General features: G+C 42.0%; 1 protein-coding gene across 2 annotated transcripts in view; it reads left to right on the plus strand.

Moving 5' to 3' along the window:
* Window positions 1-27,161, plus strand: part of bmpr1aa (bone morphogenetic protein receptor, type IAa) — a 136,524-nt gene that overhangs the window by 56,645 nt on the left and 52,718 nt on the right. For both annotated transcript variants that reach the window (XM_043678714.1, XM_043678716.1), the window contains one exon: window positions 7,651-7,836. In XM_043678714.1, coding sequence (XP_043534649.1) covers window positions 7,731-7,836 — 106 coding nt within the window. In that variant the 5' untranslated portion in view covers window positions 7,651-7,730. The remainder of the gene's footprint in view (window positions 1-7,650; window positions 7,837-27,161) is intronic.

Raw genomic sequence — 27,161 nt, forward strand, 5'->3', positions numbered from 1 at the left:
ACTCCCCACAGACAGTTGCCTGAGGCAGGAATCGAACCTAGGTCCCTGGTACTGTGAGGCAGCAGTGCTCACCACTGAGTCACCGTGCCTTACTTCTGTCATTTCATCTTGTCTCTTTTCCCCTATCACAATCATGATAAAAAGTACCAACCAGTAATGTCAACAGGTTGTCGCTCCACATGCGCTGCCTGACCTGAATCTTCATAGCATTTTCTGTTTATACTATGTGGAAGTGATTCTGGTGGCCATACTGTATTCTAAACATCACTGGGTTTGTGGCTTCTCCATACTGACAATGAAAAAGACCCAACATCTGAAATTTGAAGTTGTCTATTTGAGTAACATTAGCTGTAAATTGGTTGTAAAGTTTTTATTTCGGCTACACTATGTGGTTTGAGGGGTGTAACAGTGATCCTCTCCGTGAACTACAATTGTACTTCAAAGCCCAAGTTAAATTTCATGTAGTGCATTTCTGTGCCAATCTGTACATTTCTATGATTGTATTGTCTCACAATAATTCGAGTATGACTTCCTGCTTAATGCATGACCCAAAAAATCAGGCAATGGATAGACCTGGATTACAACAATTTGGAGTGTCCTGCCTCATGATAGGGGTGTGATTGGGCCAGCATGACAATGTGTTCAGTGTCTTAGAAATGGCCCAACACCCTTTAGACTCAACAGACTGACATGGGAATCTGTCACTACTCGCATTTGAGACATTGATTTTGTTCTGCCCTCTTTGGGGTTTTGTTGGTTGTTCTTCGTAGTAAGGGAGTTGTTTTGTTTCTTCACCATTATAAAAGTCATGGATGTGTGTAAACTAGGTTCATGGGTTATTTCTCTTTGTGAAAATAAAATATGACACGAGTCTCCTCACTACACCACTAATTAATCATGCTCATGAATGCTGCTCAAAAAACAATTAAAATAAAATACATAAAGACCCATAAGAAAAGACAAATCGAGTTATTAATGATGGAAATGGCCACTGGTAATTGCTGTGTATCCTTCAACAAATATTTTAGACATGTTTAGCCATTCAAAAATAATAGTGCCAGGCTCACAGGGGTAGTAGGTCATGCCCACAAAAACAAGAGGCCAAAGAAAGGCAATTACAGTTTTCTATTCATCTGACCATAAATCTGCTTTGTGCTGCACTAACTATTTAATTACAGAGGTTGTTTCAGTAGCTTTGTAGCAGCTAATTATATTTTCTTCACATTATTAGAAAGACATAGTATACATTGAGGCCACACGTCAAACCCCATGGTTATCATGATTGCACAACATGATTGAAACAGGATTATCCTTTGTGCATGGAACTGTTTAGAATTTGTCAAAATGATAAAGGCTCATATTTACCTCTATGGGAGGATGGAAGCTACTGTACTGATTCCTACATGTGGTAGGAATTTAGTGAAAAATTTGAAGTGGGTATTAAGCATGCCTTCTTCTCTTCCCGTTGTGAACCAAAGCTTCAGTTTAAATAGAGATACAAGATTGTGCACTGAAGGGTGTAGCCTTGTGTCGAGACTTGAATCTATTTAATTACTGTTTGGTTCTTAGCATTCCATTATCTGTCGGCCTTTGATTTACAGACAGTCTCAACATAGACAGGCAGACATCTTAGTGAATGTCAAGCAGTAAACTGATTTGGTTGTTTACTCCCTTTTCAATATCTTAAAAATGATCCTTGCAATTTTTTATCCAAAATGTACAGTCAATTTGCCAAGAAATCGTTTTTTAAATCACGATTCTGTTCACCTGTGGTTTTAAAGTAATATCTATATACCCTTGGGAACAACTTCAAAAATAATACTTTTCCCAAGGAGGAAGACCTATATATAAAGTATCGCACTGGGACCCAACTACCGATAATTTAGATCGCATACTACTGGGGGTGGGCAGGCGGTGATGAGTGAAAAATAGCAGTCATATGTCTAAATTAATAGTTTACCAATCAAGTTTCCCAAACTAAACTGGACTGATTTACCTGCATTTGGCCCATATCCCTCTAAACCCTTCCTTCATGTACATGTCATGTACCTCCATCTACCACTTCCTCTGGCCATTCATTCTGCAAAGAAACCACTTGCTGTGTGAAAAAGTTGCCCCGCATGTCCATTTTAAATTGTTCTCCTGTCACCTTAAAAAATGCCCTCTAATTTTGAACTCCCTGAGGTAGCATGCCATAAGACATAGGAGCAGAAGAAGGTAATTCAGCCCATGAGTCTGCTCTGCCATTCAATGAGATCCTGGCTGATCTGATAAGCCTTAACTCCATTTTCCTGCCTTTTCCTCCTTAATTTTCAAATAGGTTAAAAATGTTTCTATTTCTGCCTTGCAATTGGTACAGTTGAGTGGATTTACAGCCATTTCAGACCTGTTTAGCATGCCAGAGTTCCTTCCTTAAAGTGGACCAAAAGTGTTTTTATGACAAACACAACACTTTTTTTAATTTCAGGTTGTCATTGAATTCAAATTTCACCATGTGTCATGGTGCGTTTCATACCTAGGTACACAGAATATTTCTCTGAATCACTACTAATTTAGCACCAGCATCACATGCCTTTTTGCACCTTTTGGAAAGTTTACACACCTCAAGCACCTGGCACTCTTTCCACAATCTGGAAAGCTACCCCCTCAACCTGTAGTTCCTCACTTATCAGCTAGCCATAAAACCATAAGACAAGACAATAGATTTAAGGAGCTAGATTGGGCCATTTGTCCCATCAATTCTGCTCTGCCATTTGATGGTGGCTGATTTGGTTCTCATCCCCATTCTTCTGCCTTCCCCCTGTTAACCCTTGCTTTGCATACTAATCCAGAATCTCCTAAATATGCTCAATGACTCTGCAACCATAGCCATCTATGTCAATGCATACCACAGACACACTCTACCCTCTGACTGACTGAAGAAGTTCCTCCTCATCTTAGTTCTAAACAGTTATCCTTTCAGTCGGAGGCTTTGTATTCGGGTCCTAATCTCTCCTAATAGTAGACTCATCATCTCCATGACCACTCTGTCAGACCTGTAGGTATTCTGTAAGCTTCAAAGTGATCCCCTCCTCATCCACCGCATACAGTCCGAGGGTCCTAAACCACTCATCATATGACAAGCCCTTCATTTCTGGATTCTTTCTTGTAAACCTCCTCTGGACTCCCTTCGAGGCCAGTGCATCCTTGCTTAGGTATAGGGCCAAATCTGCTTTCAAAATTCCGAATGCAGTCTGATTAGATCTGATACAGCCTCAGCAGTACATTCCTGTTCTTGTATTTTAGCCCTCTCAAAATGAATACTAACATTGCAGTTGCCTTCCTCACTGCCAGCTGAACCTGCATGTTAACCTCAAGAGAATTCTGAACTCTGACTCCTAAGTCCCTTCGTGCTTCAGATTTCCACAACGTTTCCCATTTGGAAAATAATCTACGCTGGGCCAATGGGCTGAGAAGTGGCAGATGGAGTTTAATTCAGATCAATACGAAGTACTGCATTTTGGGAAAGCAAATCTTAGCAGGACTTATACACTTAATGGTAAGGTCCTAGGGAGTGTTGCTGAACAAAGAGACCTTGGAGTGCAGGTTCATAGCTCCTTGAAAGTGGAGTCGCAGGTAGATAGGATAGTGAAGAAGGCGTTTGGTATGCTTTCCTTTATTGGTCAGAATATTGAGTACAGGAGTTGGGAGATCATGTTGCAGCTGTACAGGACATTAGTTAGGCCACTGTTGGAATATCGCGTGCAATTCTGGTCTTGTTCCTATCGAAAAGATGTTGTGCAAGTTGAAAGGGTTTAGAAAAGATTTACAAGGATGTTGCCAGGGTTGGAGGATTTGAAGTATAAGGAGCGGCTGAACAGGCTGGGGCTGTTTTCCCTGGGGCTGAGGGGTGACCTTAGAGGTTTACAAAATTGAGGGGCATGGATAGGGTAAATAGGCAAAGTCTTTTCTCTGGGGTTGGGGAGTCCAGAACTAGAGGGCATAGGTTTAGGATGAGAGGGGAAAGATATAAAAGAGACCTAAGGGGCAACATTTTCTCTCACACGTGTATGGAATGAGCTGCCAGAGGAAGTGGTGGAGGTTGGTACAATAGCAACATTTAAGAGGCATTTGGATGGGTATATGAATAAGAAGGGTTTGGAGGGATATGCGCCGGGTGCTGGCAGGTTGGGACTATATTGGGTTGGGATATCTGGTCGGTATGGATGGGTTGGACCAAAGGGTCTGTTTCCAAGCTGTACATCTCTATGACTCTATGCTTCTATTCTTCTTATCAAAGTGCATAACCTCACAATTTGCTGCATTATATTCTGTCTGTCACTTCTGTGCCCACTCTCTTAGCCTATACAAGTCCTCCTGCAGCCTTTTTGCATCTTCAACACCGCTCGTCTCTTCACTTAACTTTGTTATCTGCAGACTTAGCAACAATACCATAATTTGCTTTGTCAAGATCATTAATATGCAAGGTGAATAGTTACGGTCCCAACACTGATCCATGCAGAACTCAACCAGTTACTGGCTTCCATCTTTATAACCACTGTCTGCTTTCTACCAATCCTCTACCCATGCCAGTACCTTGCTCATAATACCATTATCTTATTTAGCAGCCTCCTGTTCAACATTTGTCAGAGGGCCTTCTGAAAATCCAAATAGATCATGTCCACTGACTCTCGTTTGTCTAACTTGCTGGATACCCTCCCTCAAAGAATTCTAACCGATTTGTCAGGCATGGCCTCCACTTGATGAAACTGTACTGACTCAGTACTCTGCAGTCTCATCCTTAATAACAGACCCTAAAATCTTACTAACAACCGAGGTCAGTTTAAGTGGCTTATAATTTGCCACCCTCTGCCTTCCCTCCCATTAGAATTTGTTTTGAATGATCTTAACTGCACTAATTCATAACTTATAAGTTGGGAACTTGGATTGATATAGTTCATCTATAACCTCAGGACATTCCAGAGTGGTTTGCAACTTTAGTTTTGAAGTGTGGTTATTACTGTAGTAAATGTTGGAGCCAATTTACACACACCAATGCTACACAAACAACAGTGCAGCCTTGACCAGGGCATCTGCATTTAGTAAGGTTGGTGGATTGGCTACTCCCCTTCTGTGCAAATGGTTTAGTGAGACTGTATTTCATAACCAGCTGAGAAGGCAGAAGGAGCCTCAGTTAAATGTTGCAAATGGTGCAATGCTGCCTCAAAGCTCCACTGAAATGCCTACATTTTGTGCATTTAAAATCAGTCAATTGAAGTAGTCTCCAGGTTCAGACAGAAGAGATTTTGATATTGATCTGTTGGGGACTACCAGGTGCCATGTAGAACTCCACTACCATCACACACATCGTTGGCCTGGATGTCTCTATAACTAAGCTCATTGCAGCCTACTATTCCTTTCGAGCTGGAACTTCTCTTGACTATCCCTCCTGCATTGAAAGCTTACTCAGTGATTTTAATTCAACATTGACCTGTTGTCTGGTCCTCAGTTGGCTATTGCAGTAAAAATCACAAGCATAATTTTCCTTGGGATGGGTTCAAGACCCAGAAACAATTTCATCCTCTGTTACCCATCCCCAGAGCGAAACTATTTGTATCAAAAACATGTATCCCTTAGAAAAAAAAAAGCTTAAATATTGTAGACCAACACCTCTTTTAAAAACTGCGCTCAAAACAAACTAAAGGCATACCGGTGATAGGAACGGAAAATTAGCGCGACCTAGGATTTATTCACGGTCACTGGAGAATAATGACATATATCATTTGTTAGAGGAATCCAGGCAATTTATGTCGGTTCATCTGTAAAAAGTGATTAAATTGTGATACTCATCATTTAAATGTGAGGTGAAAATGTTGTGAGCGTAATGTGCTGTAGATTGAAACCTTTAAGGTAGTTGTATGAAAGTTGATGTTAATTTTCCAGAGTTTAATATTATTACTGATACTGCTGTTCATAAATTATATGGTTGATAATCTGCCAAGTCCTGCTTCCTGAAAATGTGATTTTATGTTTTATAAGCTAATAAATGATCTTCAGAGATGACACTAAATGCCAAATTTACTCAGTCATAAAGTAGTATTTGGAGGTTTTCTTGATTGTTGTCCCTTTATCTAAGGCTGGAGTTATGGTGAATTCAGTACAATTTCAAGCAAACATGATACAACTTCAGAATGAGTTCAGGATATGCTGGTAATGGGCATTGATGGTTGGTTTAATTGAGATGTTAAATTATGAAAGAAGGGATGGATGCTATATTTCATGATGGAATTCATGGTTGAAGTGGAGATTGCATCAAAGTCTAGGAATAATTTAGCTGGTTGGAGAAAAAAGTTATAAAGGGAAATGGGAGCAATGTAGGACACTCCCAATTCATGGAGGACCAACGTCAACATAAATTAAGCAGGCTAGATGGCCTGGTCGGATCTTGTAATTTCTTTTCAAGGGCTGTGATGGTATTTTATACAAATCTAAATGCCCTTCCTTACTGGTAAAGTATTTAATTTGTTCGATAGATGTGTGATAGTATTAATGATCTTGTTTAATAACTTTGCAAAAGAATTACTTTCGTTGAGTAGCTGGATGTAGACCAGTGATTCAGTTTAATTGGCTAACAACTTTGTGGCATACCTCACTTTATAGAGTTGATTATTTTAATTGTTATCTTAAGTCACAATCTGGCAATCAAGTTGAGAGACTTCATATTCTTACTCCATTAAAGCTACCTAGAGGTGAAATCATTCAGTTTTTAGCAAAAGATAATTTGGTGTTTATAATTATTCCTAGTTATAATGCCAAAACTTAATGATATCAATCTCTAACAGGAATATGCACTTAATAAAGCAAGTCATATATAGTCTTCCCATCCTCTGGAAGTCAGAGAAAAATTATTAGGAACCTTCATAACCTTTTTTTTTCTTTCCTTTCTCCAAATTAAATATATTTCCCAAAAGCCAATGGTTCCTGTAAAGAAGGAACCAGAGGCATCAGATTTCAAGTGATTGACGAAAGGAGCAATGACAGTATGAAGAAATGCTTCTTTACACACCAAGTTGTTAAGATCTGGAATGTACTGCCTGAGAGACTATGTGGTGGAGGCGGATTCCGTTGTGATATCAAAAAGGAATTAGATAATTATCTAAAAAGAGAGAATTTGTATGGTTACAGGATAGCAAGTTGTGGAGTGTTGCTAGGTGTGTTGATCTTGCAGAGAGCCTGCATGACATGAATAACCAAATGGACTTCTGTGTGGTCAACATTCTGTAGTTATATATTTATTTATAAGCAAATTGACAGAATCTGTGGAGAGAAAAAATAAGTTAATGCTTTAGATCTGTGACCTTTCATCAGACTTGAAGTATTAACGCTTGTTTTCTGAGTCCTGAGTATTTCAGGCATTTTTCATTTAAATTAAAACTAATATTCTTCCTTGCTAATGCCTCAATAAAATGGTAGAGAGGATGTAGACGTGAAATGAAATGCCATATGGTTGCATTGAACTCAAAATGAATTAGTTTTTGGTGAATCCTTTCAACATTTGTTTGAACGCTTTATGAAATGAAAATTTCTAGCTTTCCTGTTGAAAGATTAAAATTTGTAAATGTTATTTGGGTGTAAGTGCTTTTGACTCCATATTGACCTGTTTTCTTTCAGGGTAGTCAACTATTGGACCAAGTAATAGAAGCCATCATCTTCCTGTAGTCTCGTTTTCCTGAACCCAATCCCTAAGATACATGTACCTACTTGGAGTGGCTCAGGGAGCTAGAACAACAACAGGAATGAGAGTGCATAGAACTGGTGTTCTTGGGACCTTTCTACTACTGATTTTGCAAATTCAAGGTAAGCTCAAATCTTGTTCCCTTTAGTCCTTGATTTTCAATACTCTGCTATTGACAGCTGTGCACAGTCCCAAATTCTGTAATTCTCTCCCTGTTCCTTGCACTCTCCTTTTCTCTCTCTTTAAACACTTTTTGAAGAGGCTTGTGTCCAAAGATGTGCAGGTTATGTGGACTGGCCATGGGACCTGGAGGGTTGCAGAGATAAGGTAGGGGTGGTCTTGGTGGGATGCTTTTCAGAGGGTCAGTGTGGACTCAATGGGCCAAAAGGCCACCTTCTACACTGTAGGGATTCTATGCTTGTAGTTTTTTTTTCTGGCCTGTATTTATTTCCTGTCTATAGCAGCCCTTGAGAAGATAGTAGTACATAGAACATAGAAGAATACAGCGCAGTGAGCTGCTTGAACTGCTGCAGTTCACATGCTGTAAGTTGACCCAAAAATCCCTGATTACCTGAAATATTCCCTATGTTATCACAATGTCAAATTTTGTGTGAAGGGCCTAGGGACAATTAAAGAAGCCATAAATTTTTCAGTGTTATTTTACAAGTGTTGCACTAATTAGGAATTAAATGTTTTGAAAGGAAAAATAATCTATTTTTAAAAGATATCATGTTCACTCATGTGTCCACTATATTTTTGAGCTTTTGATTTGGAGATGTGGGAGTGTACAGGAGAGAAACAAGAAGAATATGTAATTTGTACTCAAGTTGCATATTGACTCCACTGTGTGTCATAAATTTCATTACACCACCAAAGTGTAGCTGCCTTTGAGGTTTGGTCTAATGATCCACAACACAGAAACGTTTCTGCTTTGCTGGTTTTCTGCCACGTGGCTCCAAAGTTATGGACTTTCTGCAGTCCATGCCTGTGTTAATCATTCAGTCTCTTCAAGGTAGAAATAGAGAGATTTTTGGATACCTGTGGAATCAAGAAATTTCGCATTAGGATAGAAAAATTGCGTTGAGTGGAAGATTATCATGATTTTATTGAATCCACAGTATTGTAAATGGTGCTGTTATGATTAAGCAAATGAAGCACTAATTGCGTATTTTTGTATATTTCCCCTTAATTTTGAATTTGAGTGTTTCCACGTGGATCACAGTGTCTTGTAAACTGGTGATCTTTTAATCCAGACATTTTTTTTTTGCATTATACCAGCATCGTGAGCAAATCACTGCCTTCTCAGCTAGGTTGATGTTTAGTCCTAGAGAAATCCAGTTAGAGCATAGAGTCATACAGCATGGAAACAGACCTTTTGGTCCAACCGGTCCACGCTGACCAGACATCCCCAATCTGTCCGAGTCACATTTACCAGCACTTGGCCTATATCCCTCTCAACCCTTCCTAGTCATGTACCTACCCAGATGCTTTTTAAATGCTGTAATTGTACCACCCCTACCACTGCTTCTAGCAGCTCATTCCACATACGCACCACGTTCTTTGTGAAAAAGTTTCCTATCATATCCTTTTTAAATCTTTCCCCCCTCACCTTAAGCCCATGCCTTCTGGTTTTGGACTCCCTCTCCCTAGGAAAAGACTTTGGCTGTTCATCCCATCCATGTCCCACATTGTTTTATAAACCTCTACAAAAGTCATCTCCCAGTCTCCAATGCTTTAGAGAGAAAAACCCAGCCTCTCCCTATAGGTTATAGAACCTCCCAGTTCTGACAATATCCCCATAAATCTTTTCTGCACCCTCTCAAGTTTAAAAGCATCCAAATGATTTAGATTTGTATGTCGTAGGGTTCATCACTAAGTTATAGATGAACAAAACCTTACTAAATTTAGGCTCATTGGATGACTGAATTCATTTAGCAAATGGGCAACTGAGCCTTACAATCAGAGTTTGATACCTTACAACTTTAAGGATCAGATGGGGCAGTGATAGTAATACCACAGTGAATGTCAACAGCCTTTGATTTGATAGTGGAAAATAAGAACATAAGAAACAGGAGCAGGAGAAGACCCTATATCCTCTATAATTTAATGAGATATTGGCTGATACAGAAAATAAATGGAAATCGGGACATATCCCAGCAGAATTCCTACCCTCTAAAGCTTTTTATTAAATAATGCTATGAAAGACAATGGATTCAAAGCAAGTAAATATATTTGAGGTACCTGTCAGTAATGATCTAATTGAGTGACGAAACAAATTCAGTTGGTAAGGGTCAAGAGTATGGTGCTGGAAAAGTGCAGCAGGTCAGGCAGCATCCGAGGAGCAGGAAAATCGACATTTCAAGCAAAAGCCCTTCATCAGGAATGAGGCTGGGAGCCTTTGGAGTGGAGAGATAAATGGGAGGGTAAGGTAGCTGAAAAGTGCAATAGGTGGATGGAGGTGGGGGTAAAGGTGATAGATCGGAGGGGAGGGTGGTGCAGATAGGTGGGAAGGAAGATGGGCAGATGGGACAGGCCAGGAGGACGGTGCTGAGCTGGAAGGTTGGAATTGAGGTAAGGTGTTGGGAGGGAAAATGAGGAAACTGGTGAAATCCACATTGATGCCATGGGGTTGAATGGTCCCGAGGCAGAAGATGAGGCGTTCTTCTTCCTCTAGGTGGCGGGTGGTAAGGGAATGCTGATGGAGAAGGCCCCGGATCTGCATGTATTCGGCAGAGTGGGAGGGGACGTTGAGGTGTTCGGCCATGGGGCAGTGGAGGTTGGTTGGTGCAGGTGTCCAGAGATGTTCTCTGAGGTGCTGTCCGAGTAGGTGTCCTGTCTCCCCAATGTAGAAGCGACCACATCGGGAGCAACATATACAGTAAATGACATGTGGAAGGGCAGAAGAAACTTTGATGGATGTGGAAGATTCCATTGGGGCCTTGGACAGAGATGAGGGGGGAGATGTGGACACAGGTTTTGCAATTTCTGCTGTGGCAGGGAAAGGTGCTGGGAGGGGAGAGTGGGTTGTTGCGGGGCATGGACCTGACTAGGTAGTCACCAAGGGAATGGTCTTTCAAAAAATGGATAGGAGTGGGGAGGGAAATATATCTCCGGTGGTGGGTGCCGGAAATGCTATATATGCGGAGGTTGGTGGGGTGGAAGGTGAAGACCGGGATTTCTGTCCTTGTTGTGGTGGTGGGGTGGGATTCAAGGGTAGAGGTGCGGGAAGTGGATGAGATGCTTTGGAGGGAGTCATCAACCATGTGAGAGGGGAAATTGCAGTATTTAAAAAAAGGAGACCATCTGGTCTGTTCTGTGGTGGAACTAGTCCTCCTGGGAGCAGGTGCGACCCAGGTGGAGGAATTGGGAATAAGGGATAGCATTTTTGCAGGAGGCAGGGTGGGTAGAGGTGTAATCCAGGTAGCTGTGGGAGTCTGTGGGTTTGTAGAAAATGTCAGTGTTGAGTCGGTCACCACTGATAGAGGGGGAAAGGTCCAGGAAGGGAAGAGAGGTGTCAGAGATGGTCCAGGTGAATTTGAAGTCGGGATGGAATGTGTTGAAGTTGATGAACTGTTCAACCTCCACGTGGGAGCGTGAGGTGGCGCCGATGCAGTCATCAATGTAGCAGAAGAAAAGATGGGGTGTAGCGCCAGTGTGACTGCGGAAGATAGACTGTTCCACGTAGCCGATAAAGAGACAGGCATAGCTGGGGCCCATGCAGGTGACCATGGCTACCCCTTTTGTCTAGAGGAAGTGGGAGGATTCAAAGGAAAAATTGTTGTGAGTGAGGACCAGTTCAGCTAAACGAATAAGATTGTCCATGGAATGGTACTGGTGGGGACGTTGGCAGAGGAAGAAACGGATGGCTTGGAGGCCCTGGTCATGGCTGATGGAGGTGTATCGGGACTGGATGACTGTATCAGGGCAGGATGGAGTGGTAGTTTGGCACATTGATCTCTACATCACTGAAGCCAGGTGCCACCTTCGAACACAATCTTACCTCCCATCACCAAACCATCATCTCCCAGACCATACCTCAGGTGATCTGCCACCCACAGCTTCCAACCTCATAATTCGGGAGCCCCGCACCGCCCGGTTCTACCTCCTACCCAAGATCCACAAGTCTGACTACCCGGCCATCCTATCGTCTCAGCCTGCTCCTGCCCCACCGAATTCATCTCCACATATTGTCTTATCCCTCCCGGACCAGGAACTCCCCACATACATTCGTGACTCCACCCATGCCCTCCTCCTCCTCCAAGACTTCCATTTCCCTGGTCCCCAAACCCTCATTTTCATCATGGACATCAAGTCCCGATACACCTCCATCCGCTATGACCAGGGCCTCCAAGCCCTCCATTTCTTTCTCTCCCAATGTCCCCACCAGTACCCTTCAACTGACATTTATTCATTTGACTGAACTGGTCCTCAACCTCAACAATTTCTCCTTCGAATTGTCCCACTTTCTCCAGACGAAAGGGGTAGCCATGGGCCCCAGCTATACCTGTCTCTTTGTCAGCTACGTGGAACAGTCTATCTTCCGCAGTTACACCAGCACCACTTCCCACCTTTTCCTTCGCTACATCGATGACTACATTGGTACCACCTCGCCAGGTTGAACAGTTCATCAGCTTCACGAACACATTCCACCTGACCTTAAATTCACCTGGACCATCTCTGACACCTCTCTCTCTCCTTCCTGGATCTTTCCAATTCATCACTGGTGACTGACTCAACACTGATGTTTTCTACAAACCCACCAACTCCCACAGCTGCCTGGATTACACCTCCTCCCACCCTGCCTCCTGCAAAAATGTTATTCCTTATTTCCAATTCCTCCGCCTCCACTGCATCTGCTCCCATGAGGACCAGTTCCACCACAGAACAGACCAGATGGCCTCCTCCTTGAAAGACTGCAATTTCCCCTCCCATGTGGTTGATGATGCCCTCCAGAGCATCTCATCCACTTTCTGCACCTCCACCCTCCAATCGCACCCTTCCAACTGCAACGAGAACAGAATCCCTCAGTCCTCATCTTCCATCTCACCAATGTCAGTATACATCACATCATCGTCCGCCGTTTCCCCCACCTACAAACAGACCCCTCCACCGGAGGTATATTTTCCTTTGCACCCCATCTGCTTTCTGTAAAGACTCTGTGACTACATTATCAGGTCCATGCCCCATAACAATCCACCCTCCCCTTCCAGCATCTTCCCCTGTCACAGCAGGAATTGCAAAACCTGCACCCACACCTCTTCTCCTCCTCCATTCCCCCCCCCCCCCCCCCCATTCCCCAACCTCCATCCAAGGCCCCACAGGAGCCTTCCATTAACATTTCATCTGCATTGCCATACATCATTCACTGTATCCGTAGCTCCCGATGCGGTCGCCTCTACATTGGGGAGACAGGACGCCTACTCGGAGAGCACTTCAGAGAACATCTCCAGGACACTCACACCAACCAACCCCCTGGTCCCAGGGTCAAACACCTCAACTCCCCCTGCCATTCTGCTGAGGACATGCAAGTCCTGGGCGGCCTCTGACGCCACTCCCTTACCACCTGACGCCTGGAGGAAGAAGAACGCCTCATCTTCTCCAGCCCCATGGCATCAATGTGGATTTCACCAGTTTCCTCATTTTCCCTCCCCCTACATTACCCCAGTTCGAACCTTCCAGCTCAGCACCATCCTCATGGTCTGTCCATCTTCCTTCCCATCTATCTGCACCACCCTCCCCTCCGATCTATCACCTTTACCCCCACCTCCATCCACCTATTGGACTCTCAGCTACCTTCCTCCCAGCCACACCCCCCTCCCATTTATGTCTCCACCCCGGAGGTTCCCAGCCTCATTCCTCATTCATGCTTTTGCCTGAAGCATCGATTTTTCCTGCTCCTCAGATGCTGCCTGACCTGCTTGCTTTTCACTCTTGACTCTGATCTCCAGCATCTGCAGAACTCCCTTTTGCTCAGTTGGTAAGTGGCCTATTCCTATTCAGAAAATGCTACATTTATTCGCAACACCTTCACTAAGTGGAGTTTGCCACTAGGACTTCAGACTACAACAATTTCTTAAAGTATATTTTAAAATAGTTGGTTTAGTTCCAGTAACACATCGCAACAATTATAATCATTCTATAAGTTTCAATGCAAATCAGCATTCATGTTAAATAGCCTCTGAGTTACAATTTTAACACCTCACCGACCCTTTGGAGAGACCTGGATATTTAACAGTTACCAGAAGTGTGCTGATTTTGAAGAAATTTACTGTCTTTGCTCTGCTTACAAGATATTACAAATTGCTTTAAAATATTATGTTATGCTGGCATGATATCATAGGTGCAATTGCAAATGCACAGATGGATCATGAGGGACACATTTGCTTTGGGAATGACAGTCCCTTCAGGAAATTGGCAATAAAAGTAGAAAAGGCTAACTATGTAGCAAGTCTTGCTTTAACCACTAAGTAGCTTATATTTCCAATCTTGAATATATATTTAACTAACATGATTTCTGTCAAAGGTACCAGATTTTTGAGGTAATGTGCACAGATTAAACAAATTTTTGACAGAGCAGTTCAAAAATCTAGCATTATTCAATTAAATGATAGTGTATCAAACTTATCCCCAAGTTCTTTTGCCAAAGAATCCCTGAATTGTAATGATGTCATCTGAGCTCTCAGGACATCTTAGTATCTATAAATGACAAACTTGTCCAGGTGATCAGTGAAAAAATTTTAAAAGCCAGTTTTAAGTGCATGTTAATCTATTAATTTTGGAGAAACATCTCCATCAACAGTCATTGCTTTGGATTACTTCATATTTAAGTAAAGTCTGGAAAATTTAGACTTTCAGTTTCTGGTTAAAACAAAATGAGGAACAGCAATACAATTGGTGATCCAAAGAATTGTGTTGAATGCTGGCAGCAGTACACTGAACTTTTGGATTTCTGACTCCAGGAAGCTCATACAGGAAGTCATTGTCTGATTGCTGGGGCATTTATTTCTCTCCACACGCTGCTACTTCCTGAATGTACCATACTGAATAGCTCTTGGAGACAATACAAGCAGTTTTATTACATCAATTTCAGAAACCAGAACAGTACATTAATCATTTTCAGGAAACTAACATTTAAGTGTAGTAAGAGCAAGCTCAATGATGTTACGTGGACTTAATTAAAAATTAGCAGTGTTCAGCACACCCTAGAGAAAATGGTCAATTTTGGTTCCTGCAATTGACAGTGCAATCTACTGTTATTTCCAGTACACTCCATTACACATTCCTCACACTTCTGCTCTCACCCATTCCTTTCCCTTCCAGAACCACGATAAGATTCCCTCATCCCCACTTATTACCATATTCAAAAGGTAATTTTCTACCAGCTTGAATGTGATACCACCATCAAAAACATTAGGAACGTCTTTAGAAATAAAATCAGAAAATGCTGGGAGAAGTCAGCAGGTTAGGTAGCATCTATGTATAAAGAGAAACAGTCAACATGTAAAGTTCTGCCATCTTTCATTAGGACGAAGGGAAATTTAAAGGTGCAATGCTTGTTGAGCACAGGACAGATGGGGCAAAGACTGAAGAAAGGTCAGTGATGGAATGGAAGACAGGAGAAATTAAGTGACAGAATTGTTAGTCCTTCTGAGTCAAAGGAAATGATGAGGCAGCAAAATAAAAACAATACAAAGTGTGCTTGGAGAGGGTGAGCAGCTGGCGGAAAGAAAAATAAACAAGCAAAATTTGATCCCCTTTACTAGTCAAGTATTTATCTATCTCCATCTTAAGTACACCCAATGGCTTGGCCTGACCTCATCTTTTGGCAGCAAGTTCCACAGATTCACCACCCTCTGGGTGAAGAAATGCCTCCTCATCTCAGTTCTAAAGAGTTGTCCACAATAGCTGTAGGAGTCAGTGAGCTTATAATAGATATAAGTTGATAGTCTAGCATCAGAAATGGACAACAAATTCCAAGAATAGAAGGAAAAAGTGAATGAAGCTGAGAAAGAGGTAAAAATTGGAAGCAAAATGTGTGCAGCTTTCCAGTTCTGGGTGAGAACATGGCACCAAAATAGTCATAAGTGTTCCACAAAAATAGCTGTGTGAGGCTCTTTGTAGTACTGGAATAAGAAATATTTAATGTCCTGCGGAAGGATAGGCATAACTAAAGCTAACGCAGGTATTCGTAGCAATACCCTTCATTTGGAGAAATTGAATAAAGTGAAAGAATAAGTTCAGTGATACAGATAAGACAAATACAAATCCCCTCAAAATGTATCAAGGGGCTCGCCTAGACTCTAATTTGTATCTTATTCAGAGACAAGTGGAAGATGCTGTGTTCCAGATGTGATTTGATTGGTCAAACTACAGTTTAAGCAAAATCCATTTTATTCTTACACCACAGTTAAAATACAAACAAGAGAAGAATTGACATAACTTTAACTCTACTGAAATACTTAGCTAAATAATATATTATTTTATTACTATTTATCAACTGTTCCAACACAGCAGTATCCTATAAATGCACCATTGGCAAAAGCAAATTCAGCAAAACAAATTTCCCTCGCTTGCTACCTCCTCCAGTCCAGGAGAAAGGGGGAAAAAAATAATGGATCTAGCAATCGAAAGAGAACTCAAGCTTTTGCAGCAGAGAAAGGGGGAGAGAGCTGTATCTAGCAGCTTCAATTCCAAAAACCCCAACTTCAATAACTGAAAGTAAAATTAAAACCCTCAGTCAGTCTGAGCTTGACTTCACCTAATCATTCTGCTTTGTCTAATTTTTTAAAAAAACCGAAAGCTATTTCTTTGCTTTCCATGGAGCAGACACCTCACTACCAAGTTGACACCAACCCTCTCCAAGGGAAACAGGACAGAACAAATCCCTCTTAAAGGCACATATCATCACATTTAGAATGACAACATGCTCAGCCAGGAGGGCCAGTGGAGAATGGAATATAATTGGGCCTCAGTTTGCTGAAGTAGAGAGCTCTGAATTATAGTGTGTTGACCTGTAGAGATTAGATGTCTGCAGTAAAGAGGAGGTCGATGTGATCAAGGAATTGGAAATTCATAAAATGTTGGAGGTCATCAAAGGAGTCTCAAATGTAGGTAGCAACTAGACAAGGAGATACAAAAACAGTCAAGGTAGAAAGAAATCCGTTCATTTAGGCAGGTACAGGCTGAAAGTGTGTCCCTACCAGGAAGTAATATGAATAGATCTTGGGAAGGAGATGCACACGAGCTGTGTGGTGTAAGAAGCTGAGAGTGGGATGTCAAGAAGGGCATTGGAAGTGATGACGTGGTGAATGTTCTACCTTATTTGAAATTGAGATGATCCCTGTTCACCAAGCTTCCCAGTTCTTGCTGACCTGCATTCACCCCCCCCCCCCCCATCCATCCATCCAGCCATGTCTTGTTTCTTAAATTGTTCCACCTTGTTTTCAAGTACCTCCGTTGTTTTACTCATCCCAATCTCTGCAATGTCCTCCAGCCTTACAGCTCTAAGATATCTACGCTTATCTAATATTGGCCTTTTGAGCATCCACAGTACAATCACTAAGCAATGAACTACATTGGGGCCACTATTTGGACTTTTGCTCTATCTCGCTAATTAACTTTACTACTTTCAGTACAACACTCTGATGAAGCTTTTGGTAATCTGATCTTGTACCTCCTTCAATCACTCATTGTCATATTTATTTTCGAATGCTCCTGTATCATACTTTGAAGTATTTGCATTACATATTGGGCATAGAATTGAGAGTTACAGATATATGAACTACTAATATAAATGTGATTGCTGTCATGTAATAAGATTAAGATTTAAGTTATGTAGCAGCAAAATGCAGGATTGTGAGCAACTATCAGTGGTTCAGGCTGTTCTTGATGGTGATCCAAAGGGTACAATAGGGAGATGAAGTACAGGACAATTTGTTGACTGAAATCCTAAGGAGTCTTGCCTTAGTCTAATGCTTAATTTGTAAATGTACTGAATGTAAGTTATTTCCAACACTGACCACCACAGAACTCCACTGGTCACCAGCAGCCATCTTGAAAGAGACTCCTTTGTACTTACCCTTTACCTTCTGCCAGTCAGTCAATCCTTTTATCTATATCAGTACCTTGTCCTGATCATAATGAGCTCTTATGTAGCCTCCTGTGCGGCACCTTGTCAAAGGCCTTGTGGACATCCAAATAGATCACATCCACTGGCTCTCCTTTGTCTAACTTGCAGGTTATTCAAACAGATCTGTCCTTGAAGAAGTTGTGTTGACTCAGCCCTCTTTCACCACACAATTCCAAGTATTCCGCAAACCTATCTTAATAATGGAGTCTAAAATCTGACTATCAACTGAGGTGAGGTTATCAAGCCTACATTTTCCTGCCTTCTGTCTCGCTTCCTTCTTAAACAGAGGTGGTTACATTAGCCTTTTTCCAGTCCTCTGTGACCCTCCCTGACTTTAGTTATTCCTGAAAGATACCCACCAGTGCCTACACAATCTCCTACAGAACTCTGGGGTGTTATCCATCTGGTCCAGGTGGTTTATCCACATTCAGAATTTAGATCAGAGTGGTGCTGGAAAAGGGCAGCAGGTCAAGCAGCATCCGAGGAGCAGGAAAATCGACATTTCGGGTAAAAGCCCTTCATCAGGAATAGAGGCAGGGAGCCTCCAGGGTGGAGAGGTAAACGGGGAAGGGGTGGGGCTGGGGAGAAGGTAACAAAGAGTACAATCGGTGAATGGGGGTTGGGATGGAGGTGATAGGTCAGAGAGGAGGGTGGGGGAAGGTAGCAAAGAGTACAATAGGTGCAAATCTGTTTCAGTACAAGGTTGAAGAGCTTCAGGGCAGAGGAGATGACCTGGGGGTTGCGGTGAGAGAGAGAGAGAGAGACACTGAGATTCTTGTGGAGAGAGGAGGAGAACTTCTTCAAGGTACGAAGGAATCACCTGATGAAGGAGTGTCGCTCCGAAAGCTAGTATGCTTCCAATTAAACCTGTTGGACTATAACCTGGTGTTGTGTGATTTTTAACTTTGTACACCCCAGTCCAACACCGGCATCTCCAAATCATTCTTCAAGGTAGGCATCCTTGCAAGAGAATTTGCAGTAAGGTTAAAATAAACTAGGCACAAGTGAGGACTGAAGAGCACCACTCTGATCTAAACTCCTTAGGATGAATTTCTGCTGTGAAATTATCCCCAGAAATTCCTGCTGTTGCTGTTGCTGTAGCTTCTTCATCTTCCCTGCTAGGCTCCCCTTCTAATTAATCCTGGTCAGCTCCTCCCTCATGTCCTTGTACGTACTTTTACTCAAGTGTAATACTGTTACACCTGATTCCAGCTTCTCCCCTCAAACTGCAGGGTGCGTTCTGTCATATTATGGTCACTTCTGCCAATGGGTTCCTTAGTTTAAGCTCCCCAGTCAAGTCTGCCTCACTTACGCATCACCAAATTCAAAATTGCCTGTTCCTTAGTGGATTCTACCATCAACTGCTCCAAAACAAATCTTATAGACATTCCACTAATTCCTTTTCTTGAGGTCCGCTATCAACCTGATTTTCTTTGTTCACCTCATATTGAAGACCCCATGATTATTGTAATAGTCTTTATTGCCTGCCTTTTCTATCTTTGAGGAGAAAGTGAGGTCTGCAGATGCTGGAGATCAGAGCTGAAAATGTGTTGCTGGAAAAGCGCAGCAGGTCAGGCAGCATCCAGGGAACAGGAGAATCGACGTTTCCTGAAGAAGGGCTTATGCCCGAAACATTGATTCTCCTGTTCCCTGGATGCTGCCTGACCTGCTGCACTTTTCCAGCAACACATTTTCAGCTGCCTTTTCTATCTCCGAATTTATTTTCTGCCCCACATCCTGACTACTGCTAGCAGCCCTGTAAGTAATTCTCATCAGTTCTTTTTGCCTTTTGGTTCCACAACTTTACCCACACAGATTCTATGCCTTCTACCTCTATAGCACTTCTTGCAATCAATGTAATTTCATTTCTTACTAGCATGGTAACCTGTCCCATCTGTACTTTAGATCCCAGTCTTGATCCCCTTCCAGACATGTCTCTGTGCAACCTGCAAACATCATACCTACCAATTTCAACCTGTACTATAAGCTAACTTTGTTTTGTATACTGTATACATTTAAGTACAGCACCCTTAGTCCTGATTTGTCTGCCCACCTTCTTAACTGCTGTGCCTGAAATTAGATTCTTGAGTCTTTCCCATGCTCCCTCTTATTATGTATCTTGTATACATTAATAACCTCTGCTGAGCAACTCCCAACCCCCCAAAATCCTTCCCAGAATTCTCCATGCAATTGCTAACCACCCCCCCCAACCTCCAACAACAATTTAGTTTAAAGCTCTATCCACAAGCTCAGTTGTGATTTGCCAGGACTCCGTGGGTGGAGCCTGTCTCATCAGAATGGTTTCTTACTTTCCCAGTACTGATGCCTCAGGAATTTGAACCTGTTTCTCCAGTCTTTGAGTCACGTGTTTATGTCTTTAATCTTGTTGGCCCTCTGCCAATTAGCTCATCGCTCAGGTTGTAATCCAGAGATTAATACCTTTTTGGTTCTGCTTTCTAATTTAACCCTTAATAATTATATTCCCTCAGAACGTTGTTTCTATTTCTAGCCATATTGTTAGTACCTGCGTGGATCATAATCATACCCCTCTCACTTCAAGTTCCTCTGAAGCCCAGATAAAATATCCTGAACCCTAGTACGGAGCAGGCACCACAGCCTTTGGGATTCTCGATCCTGGTCAAAGAGACCAATCTATATTTCCCTGTCTACAACATTTCTCTTTTCTAGCCCAATCTTGACTGGCTCCCTGTACAGTCCCTGCTGTCTTCCACAGAGGAAACAAGAATCTCAAACCTGTTCGACAAGTTCAAGGGCTGAGGCTGGATCCCTCAACCTGCTTCTGTCATAGTCACATCCTTCTGTCCCTAATCATCACTTAAATTCAAGGGAGTTAATCTAAGGGATGTGATTATTTTGAAACAGAGACCCCTCCCCATCACACATGACTTTAGTTCTTCAACTCTGAGCTGGAATTCCTCAGGCAAACCAGCACTTGTGGTCATTGTGAACCACCTGCTCCCATGTCATGCAGGTACAACACATTGACCCCAACCCTACAACTGTTTAATTTACTTAGTTTTTAAAAATCAAATTAAGAACTTCCTACTGGTCTGTAGGTTTGTAACCTGTAAATATTTTCCCTATTTATCTTCAGTCTGAAAGTAACCAATAATAGATGGTCAAATTAGTAGCTGTTACCAACCACTTAAGGTTTTCCTCTGATGTCAATCTTTCCTTTGTGCTGGGACCCCAATTCTGGGCTTCAATTTATCCGTAAAAAGATCTTAGAAACTGTGATCCAGAAAAGCACCAAACAAGCACCGCTTTCTTACTGTGCTGAATTCCCATCCAGTCTCCAAATTCCCTGCATTATGTACTCACTTGGACCATGTCTCACTCTGGATGGGATCTCTCCTTCCTGACCATGACCGCATACTAGTCCTAGAGGTGTTGAAGAAGCTCCATATTAGTACTATGATCATCAGCCTTTGGTGACTTAGCCATGGAGACAAGAATGTTCTTTGTCCTATCTACCAGGTGTTTTTAATGGTTTGCATTTGTCTGAGATTTGACTCAAGCAGCTGCTGTTAATCGGAGCAAATCGATTTGCGAGGAAAACTACAGTGGAGTCAGTAAAACAATGTGTGAAACCATGTGTAAAATAATGAAGGAATAAGATTTTTGAAGTAGCAGTTTTAAATGATGGTGAGGTTTGAACATGGGTGGTGTTGGTATTTGGGGTTGTGGTGCTAGTATTTGGGGTTGTGGTGCTATTGGCTGAGGCATAATCCAACTCTGAGAATAGAGCTGAGATGGTAATGCTTTAGAAGAAAAGAGGTTGCGTTGGGATAAGAGAGCAAAGACTCAGCAGAACTAAGAAACAAGTAAACCCACTTGTGTTTAGAAACATTATTGTTACTTCAAGAAAGCTCTTTCTTTCTCTCCATATATCATTTTGTATCATTTTAGAATGCCCTCCATCCCCAATAATGGAAAGGCATTCCTATAATTATTATATAAATTCACTTACATTGCTTCAGTGTGATTTTAATCTGAAGCAGAGTTACAAAGCCAGATAGACTCCTAGAGATGTACAGCACAGAAACAGACCCGTCAGTCCAACTCGTCCATGCTGACCAGAGTCAAGTCATCCATTTGCCAGCATTTTGCCTATATCCAAACCTCCTAACTGCCTTTTAATGTTGTAATTGTACCTGCCTCCACCATTTCCTCTGGCAACTCATTCCATAAGACATAGAAGCAGAAATTAGGCCATTCAGTCCATTGAGTCTGCTCCTGCATTCAATCATAGCTGATAAGTTTCTCAATCCTATTCTCCCCGTAATCCTTGATCCCCTTGATGCTGAAGGGCCTATCTATCTCAGTCTTAAATATACTCAATGATCTGGCCTCCATAGCCTTCTGTGGCAACGAATTCCATTGATTCACCCCTCTCTGGCTGAAGGAGTCTCTCCTTATCTCAATTTTAAAAGGTCTTCCCTTTACTCTATGCCCTCGAGTCCTAGTCTCTCCTACCAATGGAAATATCTTCCCAACATCTACTGTGTCCAGGCCATTCAGTATTCTGTAAGTTTCAATTAGATCCCTCCTCAATTTTCTAAACTCCACAGAGTATAAAGCCAGAGTCCTTGAGTGCTGCTCATATGTTATTCCTGGGACCATTCTTGTGAACCTCCTCTAAACATGCTCCAGGACCAGTATATCCTTCTTGAGATATGGGGCCGAACACTGCGCACAATACTCCAAATGTGGTCTGACCAGAGCCTTATAGAGCCTCAGAAGTGCATCCCTGCTTTTATGTTCAAGTCCTCTCAAAATAAATTTCATCATTGCATTTGCCTTCCTAACTACTAACTCAACCTGCAAGTTTACCATAAAAGAACTCCCAAGTGTCTTCGTGCTTCAGACTTCTGAATTTTTTCTCCATTTAGAAAATAATCCATGCCTTTATTCTTCCTATCAGAGTGCATAACCTCACACTTGCCCACGTTGTACTCCATCTGCCACTTCTTTGCCCATTCTCCTCACCTGTCCAAATCCTTCTGTAGCCTCCCTGCCTCTTCAGTGCTGCTGTCCCTTTAACTATCTTTTGTATCGTCCGCAAGCTTAGCCAGAGTGCCCTTAGTTCCTTCATCTAGATTGTTAATGTATAAAGTGAAATGTGATCCCAACACTGAGTCTTGAGGAACACCACTGAGAATGCCATCCTGAGAATGACCCTATTATCCCCACTCTCTGCTTTCTGCCAGATAGCCTAGCTTCTATCTATTCAGCTGGCCATTAATACGTTGGGCCCTTATCTTACTCAGTGGCACCTTGTCAAAGGCCTTTTTGAAGTCCAGGTAAATACATCCATCAGCTATCCTTGATCTAACCTGCTAGTTACTTCCTCCATACACGCACCACCTCTGTGTGAAAGAGTTGCTCCTTGGGTCGTTTTTAAATCTTGTCCCTCTCATCCTAAACCTATGCCCTCTAGTTCTGGACGACTACACCCCAGGAAAAAGGCCTTGTTTATTTATCCTATCCATGCCCCTCATGATTTTATAAACCTCTGTAAGGTCACCCCTCAGCCTCCAATGCTCGAGGGAAAACAGACCCAGCCTCTCCCTATAGCTCAACCCCTCCAACTCTGGCAACATCCTTGTGAATCTTTTCTGAACCCTTTCAAGTTTCACAATATCCTTCCTTTACGGTCCAGAAGCAATGCTGAGTTCTGTGCCTCTCAAAATGGGAGTTTTATTCTGGTGAGATAATTGCAATGGTGTGTACAATTCATTTGTACTTGTGCACTTCCTAGGATAAGATGGAGCACAACACCAGCAACAGTGGTATTTCTCTGATACATTAGTAAAACTGGTTGACTGCTTCTACTGGACTTCTTCTGAGGCTGTCCCCAAAAGCATCTATAGTTTATGGGCAGTTAAAAATAAGTGTTGGTAAGCAGCCAAAAAGATAAGATAATTCTCTGATTAAGTTTCTGATCGTGTGCTTGACTAACCATTTGTGAACTAGCATGACAAGCTGCAATAGTAATAAAAGATTACTTGTACATTGTTAACACTGTGCTTCTGCTTGTTGAACAGGGATCTTAGTGCTTGCCAAATGATTGGGTTCAATGACTTTACTGAGCTGATATCATTAGTCCAGCTGTATCTGCTTGTCAGAGGTTTAATTAAAAATGAGTTATCAACGGTTCAACCAAGTTACTCTGAGGGAAATGCAATTTATTATTGCAGTTTATATGTCATGCTAAAATTAATAGCTGTTTGTAGAAATTGTGTAGGCATAAAGCTTAGTATCTAGTCCTGTATGAGCATTTGTTTGACTTAGTTAGCTTGTTACTGAGTCACCATAATTTCACAGCCCACACCTCCAATTAAGTTTTCTTTTTGAAAAATAAGATGCTGTTTCCCATTTCAAATCAGTTTAAAACTTTGTTTTATTAGTGTTGACTTCTCAATTTTACAGCACTTATTGTATGTACTGGTTTGAAAATATAATTCCTCATTATTGAGGGACAAGCATGTACGTTTTGTGCAAGTGATAGGTTGATGCTGTGAACTTGGGCATCACCTTGTGCCGAAAAGTATTTCTGTGTAAGCTTTTTACAACAATGTGAGACTTCCTTTCTTTCTTTGTTTTACACAATTCTATCTGGAGATGAAGCATATTTATGACAGGGAAGGTACTATGTCTGACATTGAGTTTAAGACCATAAGACATAGAAGCAGAAAATAGCCCATTCAGCCCATCGAGTCTGCTCTGCAGTTCAGTCATGGTTGAAAAGTTTCTCAACCCCATTCTCCACTTTCTCCCTGTAACCCTTGATCACCCTGACAATCAAGAACCTATCTATCTCTGTCTTAAGCATACTCAATGATCTGGCCTCCACAGCTTTCTGTGACAGTGAATTCCAGATTCACCACTTTCTGGCTAAAGACGTTTCTACTCATCTCTGTTCTAAAAGGTCTTCCCTTTACTCTAAGACTCTGCCCTCTGGTCCTTGTCTCTCCTACCGTGGAAACATCTTCCCAACGTCTATTCTGTCCAGGCTATTCAGTATTCTCTAAGTTCCAAATAGATCCCCCCCCTCATCCTTCTAAACTCCATCGAGTATAAACCCAGAGTCCTCAAACATTCCTTCTATATTAAGCTTTTCATTCTTGGGACCATTCTCGTGAACCTCCTCTGAACACGATCCAGGACCAGTGCATCCTTCCTGAGATATGGGGCCCAACACTGCGCACAATACTTCAAATGTGGTCTGAGTCAGGAGCCATCACCAAGGAGGATGGCGAGAAAAACTGAGTGGCCTGAAGGTGGATGTAGTCCATCTCCTGGACCAGATGGACTACACCCCAGAGTTCTAAAGGAGATGTAGTGGAGGCATTAATGGTGATCTTTCAGGAATCGCTAGAGTCAGGGAGGTTATGTAGAGGACTGGAAAATCGCTACCATGGCACCCGTATTTAAAAAATGAGTAACCTGTCAAAATCCTCCTGTAGCCTCCCTGCCTCCTCAATACTACCTGTCCATCTATCTTTGTATTGTCTGCAAACTTAGTCAGAATGCCCTCAGTTCCGTCATCTAGATCATTAATGTATAAAGTGAAAAGTTGTGGTCCCAAAACTGATTCTTGCAGAACACCACTTGCACTGGCTGCCATCTGAGAAAAACCCTTTTATCCCCACCATCTGCTTTCTGCCAGATAGCCAGTCTTCTGTCTGTGCCAGCACTTTGTGTAACATCATGGGCCCTCATCTGGCTCAGCAGCCTCCTGTGTGGCACCTTGTCAAAGGCCTTCTTGAGGTCAGGTAAATAACACCTATTGGCTCTCCTTGATCGAACCTGCTTGTTACTTCCTCAAAGAATTCTAGCAGATTTGTCAGGCATGACCTCCCCATGCTGACTTTGCCCTATTTTACCATACACTTTGAAGTATTCAGAATTTTTTTCTTTTACAATGGATACCAAAATCTTAACCATGACTGCGGTTAGGCTAATCAATCTGTAATTTTCTGTCTTTTGCTTTACTCCCTTTTTAAACAGGAGTGCTATGGTAATGATTTTCCAGTTCCCTGGGACGCACTCTGACTCTAGTAATTCCTGAAAGATCACCACTAAAGCCTCCACTATATCTCCTTTACAACTCTTTAGTAATCCTTCTCGTCCAGGTAATTTATCCACCTTCAGGCCATTCAGGTTTTCTCTCCTTGGTGATGGCCGATTCTTCTGAATTTTTGGGATATTACTCATTTCTTCCACCATGAGGACTGATGCAAAGTAATTATTCAGTTCCTCAACCATTTCCTTGTTCCCCACTAGTATTTCTCCAGAGTCATTTTCCAGCAATCCAATGTCCACTTTTGCCCTTTATATGTCTAAAGAAACTCTTACAGTCTTCCTTTATGTTACTGCATTGCTTACCCCCACGCTTAAACTTCTTCCTCCTTATTTCTTTTTTTTTTGTTGCCCTCTGTTGGTCTTTATAAGCTTCCCAATCCTCTGGTTTCCCACTGCCCTTCACCACATTATATGTTTTCTTTTTGCTTTTATGTTATCCCTGACTTTCCTAGTCAGCCATGGTTGCCTCATCTTTCCTGTACCATGCTTCTTTTACCTTGGAATGAATTTTTGCTGTATCTCTTGAATCACTCCCAGAAACTCCAGCCAATGCATTTAAGTGAGTTAATATTGTGCCATGCAACTTTGGAACAGAAATAGGCCATTGAACCCATTGAGTCCACTCTGCCATTCAATGAATCATGACTGATCTCAAAATCCTCAATTCCACTTACTGACATATCCCCATAATCCTTAATTTCCTTATACTTAGAATTCTGTGTATCTCTGCCATGAACATACTTAACTGTCCAGCCTCTACTGTAAGGAATTCCACAGATTCACTGCCCTCATCATCTCTGTCTTAAATGGGCAATGCCATCTGGTCCTAGGCACACACTCAACATGGATCAACCTCTCTGCATCTGTCCTGTCCCCTAAGAACCTTGTGTGTTTCAATGATGCCTTGTCTTATTCTCCTAAACTCCAATGAGCCAATCTACTACCCACCTCCTCATAAGAAAATTTCTTCATACACACAATCAATGTCGTGAACCTTCTCTGGACTGTTTCCAATGTGCCAGTTATCATAGATGTGGGGAGCAACTGTGTATTCCAAATGTGGTCTCAAGTGCATTCTAGAGTTTTAGCAAGACCGCTATGTTTATATTCTATTCTCTTGGAAATAAAGGCCAATATTCTATATGTCTTCTCTATTACCTGCTGAACTTGAAATCTTGCTTTTTGTAATTCATTCACTTTTCATGTTGA

This window comes from Chiloscyllium plagiosum, chromosome 38 (assembly GCF_004010195.1).
Source record: "Chiloscyllium plagiosum isolate BGI_BamShark_2017 chromosome 38, ASM401019v2, whole genome shotgun sequence".
Classification (NCBI taxonomy): Eukaryota; Metazoa; Chordata; class Chondrichthyes; order Orectolobiformes; family Hemiscylliidae; genus Chiloscyllium; species Chiloscyllium plagiosum.